This window comes from Periophthalmus magnuspinnatus, chromosome 24, assembly GCF_009829125.3.
Source record: "Periophthalmus magnuspinnatus isolate fPerMag1 chromosome 24, fPerMag1.2.pri, whole genome shotgun sequence".
Lineage (NCBI taxonomy): Eukaryota > Metazoa > Chordata > Actinopteri > Gobiiformes > Gobiidae > Periophthalmus > Periophthalmus magnuspinnatus.
Genome location: NC_047149.1, coordinates 12,119,825 through 12,141,837, shown reverse-complemented (window position 1 = coordinate 12,141,837; position 22,013 = coordinate 12,119,825). Strand labels below are relative to the sequence as shown.

The window sequence follows — 22,013 nt, the reverse complement described above, 5'->3', positions numbered from 1 at the left end:
TGCAGCTACATCTGCTGACCCCCTCACCTCTACACTGCCCTGTTACAGCAGTCATATTTCTAATGCCAACTATTTGCCATCACAATGACAATTTTTTCCCTTGTTGGCAATTTACTGAAAAGTTCTGTTTCTACGGATTACTCATGTTAAAGAACAAACACCAAGTAGAAAGTAAAGTAGTGATTTTTAATAAAATCAATAATGATTACATTACCATAATGAAATCACTTTTCATCGAACCAGTGTACTACAAAACAAGCATTTTACAATTCATCCTTCATGTCATTAAAAAAATCGTACAATTAATATGTCTATTTAAATTAGTTTTAGTAATAATTCCCTCAAATACAAATAATTTTACTTCAAGAGCCTGAGCAGTCACTCATATGTATTCTATGAAATGTTTAAAAACAGTGACACATGAAACAGCAGTTGTCTTTGCACCACAGTAGTTTACATCAGTCAAACCTCTTCATAGAGATGAGTGAGAGGACTGACTTCATCAGAGTGAGCCAAGAGCTGCTCTGTCTGACATGTCACTGTTTTGTACACTAACAGTTATACTTCAAGTTTAGCTGCTGGTCGAGTCTGCAGCCTTCAGAATGTCCTCCACAGATGGTCGGTCCAGTGGGGTCTTACATGGGTGATGCAGAATCACTTTTCCAGCTTCATCAATCAGAAAGTCTCCCCCCATCTACAACAAGAGAAACCAATACGTAAGGTCACATTGGGTTGGTAGGTACTAAGTCAGTTCTATCCTCAAGCTTATGTGGTACATGAACAATGTACAATTTTTTATTCAGGCACAAGTCTGACAGTGGTTAAATTGTAGTGAAGAGGTACATTTTGCTTGTGTCTGGCATTTCTAATTGTGCAGTTACCTCAGTATTCTATGAGAGAATTAACCAATGCAGTGAGTATTTAATAGTAGCAGAATACAGTAGTACCATATGTTGTATTTTTGCAATTATGGGTAATTGGAATGAGATTTTTTTTATGTACTACAGTAACAGGACTGATCACTGATCCAATATAATGGAATATAAGTGACCTGATAGAGATCCTCCAGTAGACGAGGTGGCATTTCAGGAAAGTCTCGGTCCACAGCACCATACTCAGAGTAAGTTAGCAGGCACCCGAACCTCATCACCTTAGAGTATGAAGAAACCAGGCCAAAAGTGCGGTAGAGCTGCAACACAATATACATGATCCAAATACAGTACTGAGCAATAAGCTTCACAAGCACTTTAGGAGAGGTGTGTCAGTTACATTTCTCTGTTGGTCAAGCAACATGGGGAATTTGCATCCAGTCTGCTCCAACCAAATCTGGGCCCCCTCCAACACACTGAAGGAAATGACCAGGACCTGCACTGACCGAGCCTTGAGGAGCGCCTATGTACAAAAAGAACACGTCATGCTTATCCAATCACAGTATAGTTCTCTCAGAGGTATCAGATAGCTTCACTTACCACTTAGTGGTATATAAAAAGATATATGCCATCAAGATATTAACTGCATGATTGATAAAATAACATGGTTCTGGCACAGTGTTCGCCCCTAAATGCAATGCTTTATTCACTGGATATCCTTTTTTCTTTCAACTGTCAAATTTTCTTGCTTTGTGTACAAATTGTGCTTGCCTTGCCTTACCGTGTGCGATAGATTTGTGTGGCAATTCCAAGTGCTTTAGAGAATAATTAAGCCATTCAAATTGCAATACAAACAAATCAAAATAGTGTTCCAGTGAACCCTGGACCAGCTCTATACTCTCCATCGCTCAAGGGTTCATGGGAGTTTGCCCAACCAGTCCACTTGTGTTTTGTGGATCTGGAGAAGGCATTTGACCGTGTCCCTCGTGGTGTCCTATGGGGGGGTGCTCCAGGAGTATGGAGTTCGGGGGCTGTTTGCTTACGGCTGTCCACCAGGGCTGCCCTAGGCACAGCCAGGGGCTGGAGGGGGTCTGGTTCAAGAACCTCTGCTGTTTGCAGATGATGTTGTCCTGATTGCTTCATCAAGCCAGGACCTGCAGCAGGCACTGGGGCAGTTTGCAGCCGACTGTGAAGTAGCTGGGATGAGAATCAGCTCCTTCAAATCCGAGGCCTGGTTCTCAACCGGAAAAAGGTGGCTTGCCCTCTCTGGTTGGGTGGTGAGTCTTTGCCTCAAGTGGAGGAGTTCAAGTATCTCGGGGTCTTGTTCACGAGTGAGGGAAGGATGGAGCGTGAGATTGACAGGTGGATCGGTGCAGCGTCTGCAGTGATGCGGTCGCTGTATCAGACTGTTGTGGTAAAGAAGGAGCTGAGCTGAAAGGCAAAGCTCTCGATTTACCGGTCAATCTACGTTTCTACCCTCACCTATGGTCATGAGCCTTGGGTAATGACTGAAAGGACAAGGTCACGGATACAAGCGGCTGAATAGAGTTTCCTCCGCAGGGTGACTGGAGGCTCCCTTAGAGATAGGGTGAGGAGCTCGGAGTAGAGCTGCTACTCCTCCATGTTGAGAAGAGTTCCCGTTCCGAATCCCCCCTGGACGCTTCCTTAGGGAGGTGTTCTGGGCATGTCCCACCAGTAGGGGGGAGACTCAGGACACGCTGGAGGGACTATCTCTCTCAGTCAGCCTGGGAATGCCTTGGGGTCCCTCCTGAGGAGCTGGAGGATGTGTCTTGGGTGTGGGAAGTTTGGGAATCCCTGCTTAGACTGCTGCCCCTACAGCCCGGGCCCAGATAGACGGAAAAAAAAAAATTACATTAAAAGAGAAAAGTGCAGAATAAGAACCTTTCAGTCATGCACAGCTAAACAGAACTGTTGAAGGTCCTCAGAGTGTGAGATGGTTCATATGGCACTAACATGTGGGAGATGTACTTTGGTGCTTTGGTGCTTTGGAGAGACTTGTTCACAAGCAGATCTGCTTTAAAATCTATTCTCTGAGCTACAGAAAGCGGGTGCTGAGACCTGAGCACAAGACTTATGTGCTTGTACTTCCTAGTTCTAGTCAGGACCTGAGCAGCAGTGTTCTGGATGTACTGCAGCTGTCTTTGGAGAGGCCAGTGAACAGGCCATTACAGTAGTTTAACCTACTGGAGACAAATGCATGGATAAGTCTCTCCAAGTCTGGTTGGGACTGTTTACTTGTTATTGATTTGATGTGGCTGTTAAAGTTCAAGTCATTATTACCCTTAGATTTCTAGCCTGATTTGAAGGTTTTCGAGAGAGAGACTGGAAGTGACTGTTGACACATTCTCTTTGTGTCTGTGGGACAAAGACTATGACTTCAGTCTTGTCGTTGCTTTGCATCCACACACTGATCTGTTGGATGCAGTGGCAGAGTGAATACACTGGTCCATATTCACCTGTTGCCATTGAGATATAGATCTGAGTGCTCTATACCTTCTGGATAGGATTTGAACCTGTTGAGTACAGCACTCAGATTTAACTGGACCAAGACTGAGACTTGCTGCATCGGTGTTCAGGCTGATGTCATTTGTCACCTTGGTAAGAGCAGTCTCAGTGCTGTGGTGGGGTCTGAAACTCGACTGGAAAATGTGAAAGGAGTTGTTCATTTGGAGAATGTTAATAAGCTGTTGGTAAACAACATTTTCAAGGACTTTACCTAAAAAAAACGCCAGATTTGAGATGGGTCAGTAATTGTTCAGTACTGTGGCATCAAGACTGCTCTTCCTTAGGAGAGGCTTGATAACTGCAGTTTTCAAAAGATTTAAGTGACATGTTAATTTTTCAAGCAAGTGGTGATAGCACAAAGTTTAGAAATCTAGTGGGCAACGCATCGAGGCAGCATGTGGGCGATCTCTTGAACAGATTTGTTGGTTACAGGTGCAAAAAGGAGTGTCTAGGTGGATGCAGGGTTATTTGCATTGTGGAATTGATGGTGGAGCCTGTGCTACTTCTGTCAGCTGTTCAGCTGAAACAGCTGGGTAAATTTGTTCATCTTCTTTCTGTCCATGTTAGGAAGAGGTCCACTGTTGAATGCTCCTTGAATAATTTAGTGAAATCCCATTTCCAGACTTCAGTCTGTTCCATTCTTATGTCCACTGCACCACGTGCACAATCAGCTGTTTAACTTCTTGGTGTGTTGACAAAACGTTTGACAGGAATTTTGTAATCTCAGAAACAGTGTAACTGTGATAGGAGCAAGTTTGGATTCCTTTGTGGCTCACATCTCTGAAAGCACCGTCTTTTAGCAGCAGTGTATCTCTGACCTTGACATTTGGCACAGATCGTCCGTCTCCCTGCACTCTTTTGCCAACTTCACTGGTCTTGTTTTGTGATAACAATCCATTTTATGTTGGTATGTTAACATCAGTCTGTCGCCATGGCAAAAATCAGTTTGTAAACTGTATTTTGGATGATGTAACAATATTAGCATTGTCTTTTGTCACTTCGTTGGCCTGGAATTTTGGTCTTTACAAAGTTTTGGAAAAGACAGATTTTTTCAGAATGGTAAACAAGTATTCGTGCTTGTAGCTCATTAATTTCTTGTTGACAGTTGTGATAACGGTCACAGAAAGAATTCCTTTATTTTTTTCCCCCAGGACATGTTGATGGATTGTCAGAAAATGTAAAAAAAGATTTTCCAGCACTGAAAGAGGTGTCCCAAGTAACCCACACATTATTTTCAAACCTGCTTAAACTCCTGTACCGCATTATGCCATTATTCACAATATTCACAATGTTCACTAATGAAAATTAAATGAATGAAATTATTGAAAATTATCAATTTGTGTATACATTGAAAATAATTAGATTCTACTTCATTTAAATTATTTATTATGGTACATTACAGTGCTTAAACTTTAAAAGTAAATTGTTGTTAACATAAACATGAGAAATTATTCTTTCCATCAAAACACTTTGTATTATTGGAGTTATTATTGGAATGGGAAAATTGTTGATTATAACTTTTTGGATACAGAGCATTAGTAAACTGTCCAACCTGCTTGGCCTCCAGCTCGGCCACGTGGTCCCGTCACGGTAGTCATCCCACATGTCGAATCAGGACCAGCAGCTGCTTCTGTCCGGGACCCAAAAACTCACCCAGGCTCACATTTCTGTAAGAACACGACAGCAACAAAGAGTGTAACAAATGAATGAGAGTTATTCAAGTATTTCTTTAATTTATTTAGTTTTTTTTCCCAGAAAGTTGAAAAAAATTTTTTTTTAACATTTTACTTTGCAGTGCGGGCATCAATGAGGGCTGTGTCTGGACGCAGGGTCTCGGTGGTCTGCATGGGTGACACTCCATCAGGAGTTAGCAGGCCTTGGTCTACATGTTCCAGAAATGAGTCCCATTCAGTCTGCAAAACAAAACCAAAAAAGATACACAAGCAGAGGTGAGAAGAACACTTTGAAAATGTATTTATTGTATGTATACAGAATACCTGCACTTAAGTTTATTTTGTAATGTATTCCGATACATGGTACAATCAGAGTACTGTATTTTGAATATTATGAACACTTTTACACAGGTTTGCATTTAAAATAGTGTAACACACAACACAGGGTTAAAAATAACTTTATATTTGTTTCACCGTTTATGCTTTTTTGGTTGGTAACTTCCCATTGTGATATTATGTTTTATCGTGAGATCCCGCGCAAGTTGCACTTTGCTACTTTACCTGTGTGTGAACCATAGACTGTAGAAAGAAGAGAAGGAAAATTTAAACATAATGGCCCAACACAGAGTACACATTAGCAGCAGCAGCGACAGCACCAACCCACTCGACAAATACAGTAAGATGAAGAGATGCGCCATTTGTCAGAGAACGTACCATTGAGCTAAAGACTGTCCTCATCGGAGGAATGAAGTTAAGTTAACCGAAGATGACAATGTGGAAGAGTGTGACATCACCCTGTTTACAAAAGCAGCTATGACACACTCAGGAGCCGGCCATTTAGGTTTGGTTTAGCATCTAAGGTCCAAAATAGGACAGATGTTGTGGGTTGCTAAACAAACAAGGCCAGATGTAAGGTTTGACACGTGTAGCCTGGCGTCCACCATTAAAAATGCTACTGTCCAGTCTATTCATGAAATGAACAAAGTGATTCATCAACTTAAGCCAGAGAAGGTCACACTTAAGCTTCAGCACTTAGGAAACTGCTGATTTGAGTTGAGTTGTCTTCAGGGATGCTTCTCGAAGTAATCTTCCAGTGGTATACAGGGAGGGGTTTTGATTGCACTCAATTGCGTGGGTAAACGTGGCAAGTTTCCCCTCTGTCTTGGCTGTCTAAGAAGATCAGAGTGGTGAGAAGCCATTGCCATGTCAGATGGTATAGACAATGCAATGTTTCTAGCCACACTGTTTTCTGAGCTCACTACTGGAAATGCTAGTGTGAATGCTCTTTCCCTCAGCTGTGTTGCCAACAACGATTAAGAGTTTGATGCACTTAAGTTTACTAAGCAGGTCACAGAGAAAAGGCTCAGGCTAGAAATAAGCTGCATCAAAGAGCTCGCTCTTGCAATCTAAGAAAATAAAAGATGTCTGTTGGTCAGAGGCTCGCTGACTGACTAAAAAGCAAGCTTCACCCCTCATGCTTCTCAAAGCTCTAGATGAGGGGTGCTACTTTACCAAAGTGCACTTAAAATATTACTTGAATGTATTTTTCTTTAAAGAGAAGGTTAGATTTTTAACTTCCCATGTGACGTGAGGCTCCATCATGCGATCCTGCATGAGTTGCGCTTCACCAACTTTACCTGTGTGTGAACATGGCAGCTAAAAAAAAAAAACAAACTCTATGCAATAAGAACCCTGTGTTTTTGAATATACATTTATCGCTCATCACAGAAAGAAAAATCTCTGCAGGCACCAGAAGAACAGTGCTTCATATTTTTCTCACTAATTCTGTGCAGCAAATGAAGAAATAACTGTACTGGAATACAGTTACTCAAAATTAGTATTCAGAATACATATTCTCAGTGGATGTATTCAGTTAGTTCCCAACACTGTACACGAGTTACAAAGGATCATTGCAATACAAATGATACAGTTAAATGATTAGGGTTTGGTCAATCTACAAGTACAAAGTGCAAAAGTGATAACAAAATATTACAACCTACTGACCTCCAGCTGTAGAAGGGCGTCCACTTGTTCCCTCACTGCGTCCCGACTGCAAAATTAACAGTTTCTATTAATGGATGTTTAAACATGGGTCATGGTGTTATCTATTTAACATATCTGTTTGCGAACTACTCTGTCCTTCACATTAAAGCACTAGTGTTTACTTACTGGTATGACTTTTTCCAGAGCTCTTCAGCCTCACTCTTCTTCGTCACTCCGAGGCTAAAATAATGCAACATTGGATCACCATTGTATATCTACGTAGTCTAGAATGTGGGTCTAATTTTGATATTACTTTTTCAATAGAGTAGTTCCTCCGGTGATCAGGCCAAACATTGTGGTAATTTTGTAAGGCAAAAATCCCTCCAAAGACTCTGTTAGAACAAAGAGACCATAGTTAAGGCTTTAGTCGGATAAGTGCAGTGTCTTTGTGCTTGTAACAAGTGTGACCAGGATTACGTTACTACACCTGCATGCCACAGGGGGCCCGCGGCCAGTCACTTTAACAGTGTTCGTCCATTGGATCCACTATTTTACTCTGCCCCTTGTTTTATTATAGGTGGTGGATTTGAAACCCATCACTGTATTCTTATGAAAAACTGGTTGGCCATCACTGTCTATTAGGAGAGAACAGCACTGTATGAAATGTATCTATAAGTGACTACTTCAAAAACTGCCAGAACACCTCACCTGCTTGTTAGTCATTGATACCGGAACATTTAATACCAGATCACATGAGTGCATAAGGCTAAGGACTAGCTGCACTAAAACTGAGATGGGAAAGAGGGCTTCTAGCTTTTTTACTTCACACAAATAGAATACGCCAATGCTCCAAGGAAAACCAAAACTGGATACGTTGGTGACACAGTTGCAATTTAATAATCTGATATAATATATAATATATATGATATAATTGTATTATTGTAATACAATATTATTGTAATATAATTGTAATACTGCTTGTATTGCATTTTAAACAGGGTGCCCATGAAAAAGAGAGCCTGAGTGCTTCCCTGTTCCCCTGTATAAATAAAGATAAAAAACAAGAAAAAAGTTCAGACATGTTCTGTTTCACATTCAAATCATTGGGAAATGATCCATCATTTTGGTGTGATGTATCTAAGTGGTGGAAGGCAGTTATTCATTTAGACTAAATTTAGACCAGGGGTGTCCAAACTTTTCTCATTAAGGGCCACATATAAAAACACAGATAAAGCTGAGGGCCGACTGAGTACTTTAAATCTGCGTTATTATTACAAGTTAGACTGAACCACTAGACCTTTATTCATGCTTACATCCTCAATGGGACAGATTAAATATTTGATATGGGCTTGTTAAAGTACATTTTCAGATATGTACAGTAAAACGTACTGTTTAAGGTAATATGGGCCAATTCACCTGGAAGCTTGAGGGCCAAGAAAAAATGGTCCGAGGGCTGCATTTGGCCCCTGGGCCACAGTTTGGGCAAGAATGATTTAGACTAATCACTTAACATTTACAGTAGGCTTATTAAAAATAAACACTACTCCGTTTACACTGAATTAAGTGTAAATTAACTGACTTATACTAAAAGTGTGTAGCTTTTATTGCAGGTATATTGTGATTGTCTGTTGACCAACCACATAGATAAAGGCCAGTATATAAACCCAATGAAATTAAATCTATTTTAGTCTAGGTCTATATAATGGTAAATTCATAGCCTCTGACTCTTGTGATAAAGAATGTTTGAACAGGCAGCTGTTACCTGCAGCTTCATCTCTGGCTTTCTGGAGCAGAACTCTGCCCAGACTGACGAGCATGGAGAGTCCCCGGACGAGCGTGTCCTCAGCCTCGGTCATCTTCTCCGCCATGGTGCAGGACCTCCACAGGAGCTCTGGTACAGAGCACGGCACAGAGCACAGAGCGCACTGTGGGCACCGGGAGCAACCATGTATGAAACACCTCGGTCATGTGACGCTGGTCACGTGACTGGAGCAGCGCGCGGAGGCGGACCTGACAGGACCAGGCTGATGTGTGATAGGAGCCTAACTCCATTATATTATTGTGACAGTGAAATAATACAGAAATTTGCAAGATATAAACTATGTTTTTATTTTCCTGTTTGTCCAAAGAAAAAGTTTCATCACTTATCATTGAGTGTTTTTCTTAATTTTGGGTTTCCAACAATGAAACTTCCACAGGGTCTGCACAAAGCGAGGACGGGACAGGTGAAAATGGCCACTATAAAACATGTTCTTATGTGTAAAAAGTTTCCTCCTGGCACTTTATTTTCTGTATTTCTACTGATTCAATAAAATAAAGTTTGTATTCATAGTTACTCAGCTTTGGAGCATAAAGGGTGTGTTAACACTTATCCTTGTTGGGTCCTGGTGTGTGCCCAGTTTAGTCCAGATGGTTTAGATTTAGTCTAGTCCAAGATTAGTTATTACAAGGTTCCTAAACTTTTCTAGAAATAATTTTCCAGGACATCACATAATCATGTCGTCTACAAAAACATAACCATAACTCCCGTCCCACTTCTTTCTCCTAAATAACGATGTAGTCTAAGGTTTTGCCCGCCTACAATTAATGCTAATTATAAACATATTATATTCTCTTTGCATTGTGGTGCTATTGCAATTAGTAATTAGGACAAGTAAACACCATATACTTGCGTATTACTTTTAGTAGTTAGTATGCTTGGATTTATATGTGTAGGACTGCATTTGCCATGTGTGATGGTAAGGTTTTTTTAAGGAGGTTTTTCAGGAAACTGATGATGGAAGCAACAGAAACTACCAATTTGATATCCATATAATCCAGTAAAACAAAGCGCGGAGAAATTTTCCAGGACAAAATATATATTTCGCAGAACATTTGGCTTTTTTCTGCATTTTCCATGTTTGGAAAACTGGCCTATTATTTTCCTGGTTTCCAAGACAAGTGGGACCACTGTATTAATTTAGTCCCAGTTTAAGCCCAATTTTGATGCAGTTAGTATCAGCGCACCCTTAGACAAATTTTAACTAGACCAGTGATCTTTTTTGACAATCTTATTGACAAAAATATTAAAAACGTGTCTCTAGAGGTCAATTTGTTTATTGACTAAACATGACATTTGTTCATTCATCACTCATAAAATCTCTCGAAAGTTGATGTAATACATAACATATTATGCATTTCACATTCCAAAACACGTCCAACTCACAGTCAGACAACCCAAGTGGCCACAGAAATAATAAATTATAGATCAGATCTGATTAAATTCAATGATAAATGTAAAATCTGAATACTTAAAATTTAGATTTTTGACCAATAAAAATGATTCAGATGTTTTGGGAATTAAGGCTGAAATGGTCAGGCAGATTGCAGACACACAATGATCAATAAAATACAGAATAAGCCCTTTTTATGCCATTATGCCATTGTCATTTATGGTAAAATAAGAACAGCTAACAAAGTAGTGAATGTGATTTTTTTTTTTTTTTTTTTACTTGGGTTCAAAATCCTGTTGTCCCTTTTCGTGTTCATATAACTTAAAACAAGTTCCAATCCAACACAATGAGTGATAAAACTTTAAAAAAATAAACAAAATGCTTCAAGTATCCAAAGTGGAAGAGCCCTGTAGGACATTTAGCCTCCCTCTCCTCTCCAAAATCAGTCATAAAGCAGTTAAAACATCTGTGGTCCAAAAACAACCACAAATGTAAAATGAAAACAAGTATCACCCAGTCTGGACCAGTTGTCGGTGACTTTTTAAACTCAAGTCTTAAATTAAGCTACTACAGACAGACAAGTTTTTTGAGGTTGTGCTTTTGATGCAGCGCAGAGGTGAGAGGGCTGGACATGCTCACTTCTGTATCCCAAACTACCAGCTTTTAAATGGCATCTATTATACTTTTATTATAAATAAATTGTGCTCAATAATTTTACAGAAGACCATATTATTGTATTGAAAAAAGTCACTAATATATTTAAAATAGACATGGATTCTGTTGATTAACTACAGTTCTTTGAATTAAATTTGTAACATTTAATTGTTGAACATTATATGGTCATTTTAATGAATGCTTAAATTATTTGATTATTTCAGTAGAAGGCCATGGACAAAAAAAAATCTGTAGCCTTGTTTGGAATAATTTATCCACTAATATAAAATAAAAAGTGTTCATTATAAAATATTTATTTCAAAGTAATTTACAGATGTACTGGAGACCTTTGTAGTTTGCTTAGAGCTATAAAAGTCTGTAAATGTGTTGTGGATAATGTGATTTGCGGGACTTGATGTAATAGTGCAAGTGTGTTCTTAGTTTGTGAATTTTGACAATGATAATAAAACTTATTGTGATACTGTAGGTCAGGTCACATCCCAATCACACTAAATCAAAAGAGTATTGAATTAGTTTGGGTTACAGGAGGAGCAGGTCCATTTAGTCCAGTGTTTTATCATGGGCTGCTCTTTAGATGTGTACAGTTTGTACTGTATTATTAAGATTTCTTTGGACAGTGTGAGGACGAGTCTGTGTTAAGGACTTCGATCATGGTTCTGGTTGAAGGGAAAGTCTCTGCTACAGATGGAAGACTCTGGTACCAGCTGGGCAAACTGGGAACAGATGTGTTTATTATTAAAACAATGGGGCAAACAGTCATGTAATAAGGGATTACCAGCAACAGTTTAAAAAACATGCCAGATACCTTTTGAGGTTCAACCACATTTTTGCTGTTTTACTGAAGCTGCCTGGATTAGATGTGGTCATGGCTTCAAAGTCCACAAGCTGAATTAGAAGCAGAAACAGACTTAAGACATTTTAGATCTGACTATTTCTGTACACAAATACAAACAGATGTCCCTTTATGATTCTCAAAATATTATAATCTCCAACCACACACTATAGAACAATAAATTAACATATTCAAACAGGTCTTCTACTGATGCAGAGTACACAATGAGGAGTTGTGACTCCACAAAGTAATGAAATTCTATTATGGCAGAAGACATTTGACCGCAATAAACCATCACTTATTGTTTCACTAGACTGTTAAACTGAGATTAAATAACAACAATAAATCTGTGATCTCTTGTGTTTATATTGAACAATTTATAAGCCATAAAACTTGACGACATAGTTTTAAAAATGGTTTAATTCTTCATCTATCATGAATCATTTACAAATCCATGTTTCCATAAAAGAGGCAGTTTTGTCTGGTTCTTACCTTTCCTTTGGGAATCTTTCCTGTGACCTCTTTGCCACTGGCCATGAGCGCACCCATCACCACAGAGTAGGCAACCACACTGATAACAAATGCAGTTTGAAGTCAGGCAGGCCCATGTTGCAGTATCTATTACAAAGTGGCACTGTTGTGCATAAACATTTGTCTTGCAGAGTGCAGGTGTATTTTCTCTTTATGTGGGCTTAGGGCTAACTTACTAGAAATATCTCAAAACCCAATACTAACCTGGACCCTCTGGAGAGGGGCATGAGATTACAGAAGTAATACACCAATGACAGGATGAGGTTACACACAGCATCTGCATCCTGTGTAAAAGAAAACAAACAACATTTTTCTTAAGTAAAAGTCGCTATCACTTCATACACATTCACCAGTATTTTAAAGCAGAACTGTCAAATAATTAATGACATTTCCAGAATCTATTTTTGAGGAGTACTGAATTCTAGGAGTAGTACTAGAGAAGAAAATGACAAAAACAAAACATGGGTTATATACACCAAAGACTCCAGCAGTCCTTCACAAAAAATAAATCAGTTACAATAAAAACAGTGAACAGTGTGCTGCCGTCATTAACTGAGGAATGATTGTTGAGGCTCAGTGTTTTGTCTTTATACAGACAAATTCATCTACTGTATGGGCATTGATTGTATTTTGTGTATTTTTATGTTGGCTAATATTACAGGTTTGATGTGTTACTTTTACATGTTTACCTTGATTACCCTGTTCACCTTGAATTGAGCAAGTTAACGTATACAAGTGTGTATGAACGTCTTGAATTTTAGAGGCCTACCATTTCCATGTGTTTTTCTAGACATTTTGGTACTTTAGACATTTATGCACACAAGTTCAAAGAGAATAGTGAAAGACTGACATTTATATAGGAAACAAAATAACATCACAAAAAAAAATATACCTGATAAAAAAAAAAGAGATAAAAAGCCAAGTGGACCGACTTCTGCTGCATTCTTATCTTAATGAAAAAGGTTAAATAATCATTGCCTGAGCAGCTGTTTTGGGTCTCTTTTTGTCTCATGCTGTGCGACTGGTGGTTTTGATTAAGTAAGGAATGTCATATACAACGATGTAGATTACCCCCAGCTCAGTAGACAACATGAGGGCTTTCCCTTTGGCCGTCAGGTCTTTGTAAATTGACTCAATTTCAGACTGGTACTGCTGTGTCCGCTCCTCTGTGGTCTGTGTCTCCACTGAGAATAACATGTTCCCCACTCTACAAGTTAAAAAGAAAAAAAAGAATAATTAGTCTCTTTAGGGAAACCTTATTGGAATTATCTGATGAATTAACAGTGACTAGTTGAAGAGTATTTCTGCATATAAATATTTTTAAATGCACCAGCACAACATAACCATAAGGCTTATTTTGTACCTGTCTCCTGTAATAGTGATCGTAAAGCCATCATATTCTTTCCCAGGATCTTTCAGACTAGGAACTTTGGAGTTGACTGTGAAGCCATCTCTAGTTTTACTGTTAAACTGCTTCAGAAAAGGAGAGAAAAAATATAGATCCTCATCAATAATGCAACATTTGTATCTGATTTACAGCAAATTGAATTTAACTTGTTTACCTTCATTATAGGAAGTAAATCTTCTACTTTGTTGACATTCTCAAGAGCATGCCGGACATCTTGAAGTCCTCTAGGGTTGTATGCACTACAACAAAAATTCAAGGGACACAATTAATATCTACAGTTTGTGTTACATACATACAATCAGTTAAATGGCTTACCCATGGTAAACCAGTATTCGGTCTTTAATGAACTCAAGGATATTATCAAAATATGCCAAGTATCTGATGTTGATTATCTGTCCTCTAAAATAATTTTAAAAAAAGAAAAAAAAAACATTAGTAACAAGTTAAGACAGGAATTTACTATAAATTATATAAAGTCCACCCAGCAAAGTCTGTAAATGTGAAATAATTTTTTGAAAAATTAACTGATTATATTGTTGATATAAACACTTTAGAGTAGCAGCCACAATTGCACATAGACACAAGTTTCATAGTTTACTTAAGCACTAATAAATGATGTTACAGTCTGCCAAGCTAATTGGTAGACAATGATATGGGCTTCATTGTGAGACTTGGCACTTAATAGTGTTGTCGCTACCTGATGAGGTTGATGTGATTGTTGAAACCTCTGCTGAGACTTCGGGCTGGCATCTGGTCTAACCACAAAACCGGCTGGTCTGGGTCGGCGATCCTGGAACACAAGATAGGCCTGTGTAATAGTCTGTAATATGGTCGAAGGAGTTACTGTATAGTATGGGCATAAAGCCTTAAGAAGATATTTTTGAGCGTGAGCTAAGCTTCGTTCAAGATTAAGTCTAGCAGAAAGCAGTGGAATCAACAATATATAAGTAACAAATGTTCAGTTTAAGAGAGTATTTTAAAAAAGTATATTTTTTAAAAAAGAGACAGGGATGTCCTTATCACAAATGATATAACTGTGGTATCACCACTGCTATGTTCTCACCTCCTCCACTTGACAGATATGTCAAACATATCTCTCCACTGCATTTGTCGAGTCTTGCCATTAACTCGTACTTTTGAGTTGCTCCATGTCCTGTGCATGGCCTGCATCACCTCTAGTGTTGCCAGACCCATTGCTAAATAACAGGAAAAAAATATTGTTTTTAATTAAAAATGTATTCTCACGTCACAGTAAACCAGTCTCATTATACATACCTCTGTGTATTCTCTTGTTTGGCAGAAAACCTGGTGTGTCATACTGCATTAGTGCCCCCAGATGGTCAGCAGTGCAGATTAACTTCTGCACTTCATTGCTGTAACTCTCGAAGTTTTGTGGTAACACATCTCTGTAAAAATAATAATGGAGAATATTAAAAATCTGTATGTATACAACAAACACTCAGCACTATACATACACTTATAGTTGAAACCAGAACTTTACATACACTATATAAAAAGATACACTTTTGTTCTAACTGTCTGACATTAAATTAAACTAAACATTTCCTGTTTTAGGTTAATTAGGATTACCAAAATTATTTCTATTTGCTATGCCAGAAAAATGAGAGAAGTTTACACACAGTAATATTACTGTGCCTTTAAACAATTTGTTTCTGGTTTATTAACAACATTTGAGTTAATTACGAGACACACCTGTGGGTGTACCTAAAGGCACACCTGAAACACACTGCTTCTTTGTGTAACATCATGGGAAAGTCAAAAGAAATCAGGAAGAGAATTATGGACTTGCACAAGTCTGGTTCATTCTTGAGTGCAATTTCCAGATGTCTAAAGGTGCCACGTTAATCTGTTCAAACAATTATACGCAAGTGTAAATACCATGGGAATGTCCAGCCATTATATCGCTCAGGAAGGAGATCGGTTCGGTATCCCAAAGATGAACATGCTTTGATCTGAAATGTGCGTATCAACCCAAGAACAAAAGCAAAAGACCTTATGAAGATGCTGCTGAAGCTGGTAAGAGTGTGTCATTATCCACAGTGAAACGAGTACTGTACTGACATGGACTGAAAGGCCACTCTACCAGGAAGATGCCATTACTTCAAAAGAAACATAAAAAGGCAGATTATAGTTTGCAAATGCACACAGGGACAAAGACCTTAATTTTTGCAGACATGTCCTGTGGTCTGACAAAATTTGTCCATAATGAGCATCGTTATGTGTGGAGGAAAAAGGGGGAAGCTTGCAAGCCTGAAAACACCATCCCAACTGTGAAATACGGGGGTGGCAGCATCATGTTGTGGGGTTGTTTTGCTGCAGGAAGGAGTGGTGCACTTCATAAAATAGATGTCATTATGAATAAAGAACATTATGTGGAAATACTGAAGACATCAGCCAGGAAGTTAAAGCTTGGGCACAAATGGGTCTTTCAAAGGGACAATGAAATGAAGCACACTGTCAAACTTGTTACAAAGTGGCTTTAGGATAACAAAGTCAAATTTTCGGAGTGGCCATCACTAAGCTCTGATCTCAATCCTATTGAAAATGTATGGGCAGACCTGAAAAGGCATGTGTGAGCAAGTCGGCCTATAAACTTGGCTCAGTTATGGCAGTTTTGTCAGGAGGACTGGGCCAAAATTCCTGCAAACTGTTGTGAGAAGCTTGTGGAAGGATCTCCAAAACATTTGACCCAAGTCATACAATTTAAAAGCAATGGTACCAAATACTAATGAAATGTATGTAAACTTCTGACTTTGAAGACAGTAGCAAAAAATTGTCTTAAAATATCCTTCTGATATTATTCTGGCAAATAGAAATAATTTTGGAAAACTTTAGTCACAGTGAGAAAAGCGCATTTGTCTTTTTATATAGACTTCAACTGTTTACTTTCAAATGTCTCCACAGCAATGGACAGACTTCTTGTCTCTTTTGTACCTTAAACTTCTAATTGACTGACATATAATGTAACTTGTGCTGTGTTTAAGTGGCTCTTACTTGATATGTGGCTGCAGTCCTGGCTGCTCTTCATAATCCTCTATTAGGAAAGGCAGGTTTTTAGCCCAGTGGTTCTTAAAGTTTCCTGGTAAATCCTGATCTACATTGTACTCAGCCACTGGAATGTCCAGGTGAGAGTGCAGGTAGCGCGAGTATTCTAAGGAAGACATTATATAAGAACAATTATCACATTATGGGGAATAAACAACACAATTAATAGAACATGCACATAACATGCCATAACATGGATTAAAACTGTGATCTGTAAATTCTATATTCACTTTATGTACATTCTATAACCATGTCAGATATCAAAGACATTAAAGAGAAATATTGTTCAACTCCATAAAGCAATAATCCACTTTTTCCACTGTCATCATTATTCAGTAAATGTTGAATTGTCATATAAATCTAGAGCTAGAATGACAACAGAGAGAGGTTACGCGTGGCTGACCTCTGAGGTATTTGACTTTGAGGTATTCAGAGCTGGCCTTCTGTCCCAGGAGCGGGTCGTTCAGCATCACTTTGGTCTGAGCTTTGATGCCTTCGTAAAACTGCCCCATGGCCACGTGGCTGAGGCCTTTCATGTACTGGCACACCTCATTGTATGGCTCTAGCTGCAGACATCTCTACACAGAGCACAGGCAGATGGAACTTAGCAATGTACCATGTTCTCTCACAGGAGAACAAAATAACATTGTACCTATAGATCACATAGATGTCATCATTAGAAGTTGGATACCTCTAAAAGAATGTGTTTTTCTTTATGTGAGACCACACATGAAGCAAAACGCTTGATGTTCACAAACATGTTCAGCATTATTATAGTATGCACCCTGAGATTATGTGGATGGCACTACCTTGAAATTGCCTATAGCCTCTTGTAGCGACCCATGGTGGTACAGCATCATTCCTCGAAGCTGCAGAGATTGAATATGATTCTGGTTCAACATGAGAGCTTTCTGAAAGCTCTCCATCGCAGACTCAAAATCACCCAACTCTCTGATGAAAGAACATAGACATGTGGATACTTGGTTTTAGACATTCACATATTTACTTACCATCAATGATATAGATATGTTGTAAAGTAACTACATTAAAGAGATGAAAGTACCTATAGGCTTGTCCAAGGCTCTTGTAAGCATCAATAAAGTCAGTCTTTAGCTTCAGTGCCTCTTTAAATGTTTCAATAGCTTCCTGAGAAGAAAAAACAATGATTGTGAAAGAGCATAGATTTGACAGGAAACTGCAACAGTGACTGAGGAAGCACGGGCTCAGATGAAAGTTACACGTGGAACAATGAGCTAGTAGTCCAATTGGAAAAGAAAATCCAAAAAACAACAGCAACATTCAAAGAAACATTGTACCTTGAGCAGCCCTCTATGGAAGAATGTAAGGCCTTTATAGAGCATGGCAATTGGCTGGTTTTTCTTCAGTTCTAGAGACTGCTGGAAGTCCTCCATGGCTGCCACATAATCCTGCTCAAAGTAAAATATAGTGCACTAGACATAATACAATTTTCTCTTTACAGGTTTAACTCTTTGGGGGTTTGAGATTTTCACTGATTGTCAGGCATTCTATTGTCGTTTACCTCAGATATAAACAGCAGCGTCCCTCTGTGTCTGTATAGACGAGCTGAAGGCTGTAGAGATATGGCTTTGGTCAGATCTGTCAGGGCCTCACTGATCCGGCCCAGAGGAGACAGGATCTGAAACACGCAGCATTCAGTGTGTTACTCATTTAAAAATAAATGTACGTTTACAAAACATACAGCATTAATTACACAAAATTACATGTAATTAACAAATATTTCATGTTCAACTGCATAATATTATACATGTTGTTTAGTAAATTAAGTGATAGCTTCCTGATATGCACTATTTATTCATGACAAACATTATACTCAAAAGATTCTAAGATAAACAAGGACGTCAGAGGCTCTAAACTGAATGTAATAGTGTTGCAAGACGACAATGATTTGGGTAGAATCATTCATTTTCATAAGTTTTGCATTTCAGTGCTTCACTCAGTACCTTCTGACTGCCTCAGACTTTTGTGTCTGAAAACACTAAAGGGTTATCTCACAACACACAACCTCTATTAAAACTGGTGTGTAACTATGAAGTGTCACACTGTGGCATTACCTCGGCCCTCTGTTCGTACACCTCGGGCCAGTTGGGCTCGAGGGTGATGACTCTGTTGAGCTCGTACAAAGCCAAGTCTGCATTCTTTATATCCTGTAGCACAAAGGGCATAATCATTTTCAATTTATGGTGTCATTTCCTGTCTTCTAGACCGTTGCCAACATAGTTTAAATTACAACTGAATGATGCTTTTAAAGCTCTACTGTCCAAATATTATTTATGCTTTTGTACTCTAAATGTTTTGATGGTGATGATGATAATAATAATCGTTTCATCATCATCATCATCATCATCGTGAGAAGTCAATAGAATGTTTGGCTGTTCAACACATCTCAATCTCTCGTCTCAGTCTTACCTGCAGACTTTTCTTGCCATAAGCTATTCCTCTCCCATAGATGGCACTGACCAGCTCTGGGTCACTCTAAAAGCAAAAGAATATTTTTTGTTATCAGATTATTCAAATACCATATGAACGTTTAGATGTTTATTAATCTGATTTCTTTCTGTTGTTCACAGCTGTGCAGGTTTAGACCAATTATGCAAAAAATCTAAACTAATAAGGCAATCAGGCTTTTTTAAATGTAAACACACACCAAAACTCTAATCGAATTACTAGGTTTCCTGATTTTTGTAATTTTCTGATTGTTACTGTACTGCATTGTAAATGTACTTAATGATACAAACCTGTAATAAAAGGGAGAAGTGCTTAATGGCTTCATCGTAAAGGCCGTTACCAATGAGAACATAGCCAATAGCTGCAAAGACAATGGTTGTAGCACAATTAGTAACAGTAATAGTTCATGCAGTGTTAAAAAGCCTTACCCAGTTCTTCATTCGTGTTTTGGTTTTCTACAGGAAAGGGGATTTTTTTCTGCTCTATAAACAGCTTGGCCTGATTCTGTGAGAGATGGAGAAGAGAAGCACGCGATGAAAGTGTCAAAAAACATTTCCTGTACAAAGTAAACTCAGTCAAATCAGCATCAAAACGTCTATGACACTTACAATGCAACTAACGGCCACTTTTAAATGTTTCTGTTATTTACTATTTGTCATATTGGGCATTTTAATAAAGAAGAATTTTTAAGTATAATAACCATGATGTATATATTTAACAACCTAATTTGCAACGGAAACCAGAGGTGACGTATAAAGTTAATGACTGTTGCTAAAATTCCATACTAATATATGTTGTTACATTTTAAATTTTTTCAACTGTGAATATGTACTCTTACCAGTATCTTCTCTGCATTGAGGGAGAAGATAGATTCACAGGGTGGGTTGCTGCCCTCCTCACAATCTGGGTCCTCCAACTGCAAAATGGATGACTCTAAAAAAATAAAAATGGCACAGTTATCATCAGTCCCACTCACAACCATACTGTCGGCATGTTAAGATCACAGCTAATGTTTCACAGACCACATACCTCACATACTGTCTCAGACAGCTAAGGTATCCTATTCACAGTATTTGAGCAATGCAATTATAGCAATAATGTGTTTTAAATCCCTAATACAGTTCTCTGTAGGCCTATCCAATCATCCAAACAGTGCTGCACAAATATTGCTGTTGAAAATTGTGAAAATATCAGATCGCAATGGCTAAAATGATATATTTTGTTAAATGTCCTCTGCAAACAACAAATATCTTGTATTTTTAATGGGAAAAACAATTAACCCCAAGTTTAGACCTCTATAATTCTTGTATTAGTTTAGTAGCTCATATATTAGTGTCTTTTCTCAAATGCAAATGCTTTCAGTTGTGTTAAAATGAAGAAAACATAAACTATAACTATATTGCAATAAGCGATAAGAAATACCACCCAGCATCCAAGTGGTTCATATTTAAATAAATAACAGGTGTGGCATTTTATGCTAATGAGACAATGGGATTATCCATTTTGAGGTTTATTGCCTTAGGGTAAACAAGAAAGACCGACAAAAATAAAAGGAGCAACTAAACTAATCAAACAGTGACTTGTCGTGTGCACTGCAACACCATGCTGAAACATATACATCTGAATAAATGTACAAGAGAGAACAAAAAAAGAGAACCTAAAATGCTTCCTGAAACACTCACGCTATAATGCTCAAAAAATCTACCATATTTCTTTTGTTTTGATGTGTTACATGACACCTCAATGTAGACTAGGAAGAGGGCAAGGTGGAAGGACAAGTTACCCAGCTCTCCACAACTGCTTTAAGGGTTCCAGAGAGATTAAGGACTTCAAATTAGTGTTTTAAGATAGTAGAAAAGCTAGAAATAACGGAATACTATAAAGAGATTTCTATGAGTAAGATATAACAAGTGTGCTCAAAATTGAATGTTTTGGCGCTTCCACCTCGAGCCAACATCAGTGAAGTTTGAGTTAGCATGAAGATAATGAATGATATGCCATTACGCTCGTGTTTAAGAGCACTTTCACATCTAAAACAACACAACCGAGGCTTATCCCTGTCATCTCCTCTGGGCTCATTAAGGTTAGCCCACCACCGGAGGATAAGCTAGCCGGGTAAAGTCACAGTTGGACCGAGGAGGACGTGGCAGAGAGCGGGTGAAGAGGAGACACTTTACCGCAGTCCTGCGCGTATTCCTCCCAGTCGGACAGCGAGCTGCAGCCCTGTTTGTGGAGCTCGCTGTTGAAGAGCGTCAGGGTGGAGAAATACTCGGTGGAGAGGATGGCTCGGCTCAGGTACAGCACTGTCAGCCCCACCACAACAACTGCCCGGCTCGCAGGGGCCATGTTGGGCTCCATGTGTGACGCACGGAGCGGAAACAGCGGGACCCAAACCAACCGAGCCGAGGACACGCCCCCTTCAACCTGCTGACAGCGGACTACATATCCCGACATCCATCTGGGCTGTCAAATTTAAATGATTACTGTTTTCATTTTACAAACCCATTATATTTTGTCGATTTGCAGAGTGAATACCATTTGTTGAGCACGATGATATTTGACTAGAAAGGATAGTCAAACTGTCTCATAAACTAATCTCATGAAGCAAAATATCATCTTGATAATAGCCTACCAGATGTTAAATAGCATGAGCTTTTGTAGTAGACGACGCAGCTGCAAAAAACCGTCGCAAAATTATAAGTGCAATTCCGATATCAGACGCACGGGGGCAGTAGAGAGTTTTCACAGCTC

At 38.7% G+C, this 22,013-nt stretch overlaps 2 protein-coding genes across 3 annotated transcripts; both read right to left on the bottom strand.

Annotated features, from left to right (window-relative positions):
* Nucleotides 1-96: 96 nt before the first annotated feature.
* On the bottom strand, nt 97-8,997 carry selenol (selenoprotein L). The gene is made up of 9 exons (XM_033991187.2): nt 8,814-8,997; nt 7,365-7,443; nt 7,238-7,291; nt 7,073-7,118; nt 5,184-5,308; nt 4,948-5,062; nt 1,270-1,392; nt 1,052-1,189; nt 97-694 (listed from the first exon to the last, which is right to left on the bottom strand). The coding sequence occupies exons 1-9, from the start codon at nt 8,917-8,919 to the stop codon at nt 572-574; spliced, it is 909 nt and encodes a 302-aa protein (XP_033847078.1). The 5' UTR covers nt 8,920-8,997; the 3' UTR covers nt 97-571.
* Nucleotides 8,998-10,130: 1,133 nt separating this feature from the next.
* Nucleotides 10,131-21,714, bottom strand: ttc13 (tetratricopeptide repeat domain 13). Of its 2 annotated transcripts, none has more exons than XM_033991185.2 (23): nt 21,440-21,714; nt 20,101-20,195; nt 19,691-19,766; nt 19,553-19,623; nt 19,224-19,289; nt 18,869-18,961; nt 18,316-18,432; nt 18,092-18,202; nt 17,839-17,921; nt 17,585-17,726; nt 17,179-17,353; nt 16,725-16,881; nt 14,985-15,115; nt 14,773-14,905; nt 14,407-14,499; nt 14,025-14,108; nt 13,864-13,948; nt 13,665-13,771; nt 13,373-13,508; nt 12,506-12,585; nt 12,263-12,341; nt 11,744-11,823; nt 10,131-11,651 (listed from the first exon to the last, which is right to left on the bottom strand). In XM_033991185.2, exons 1-23 carry the CDS (start codon nt 21,618-21,620, stop codon nt 11,537-11,539), a joined length of 2,490 nt encoding a protein of 829 aa, XP_033847076.1. In that variant the 5' UTR covers nt 21,621-21,714; the 3' UTR covers nt 10,131-11,536. The 2 variants fall into 2 exon arrangements, with proteins under 2 accessions (XP_033847076.1, XP_033847075.1); XM_033991184.2 differs by having other exon boundaries at nt 10,543-11,651; nt 13,665-13,774; nt 21,440-21,657.
* Nucleotides 21,715-22,013: the final 299 nt, after the last annotated feature.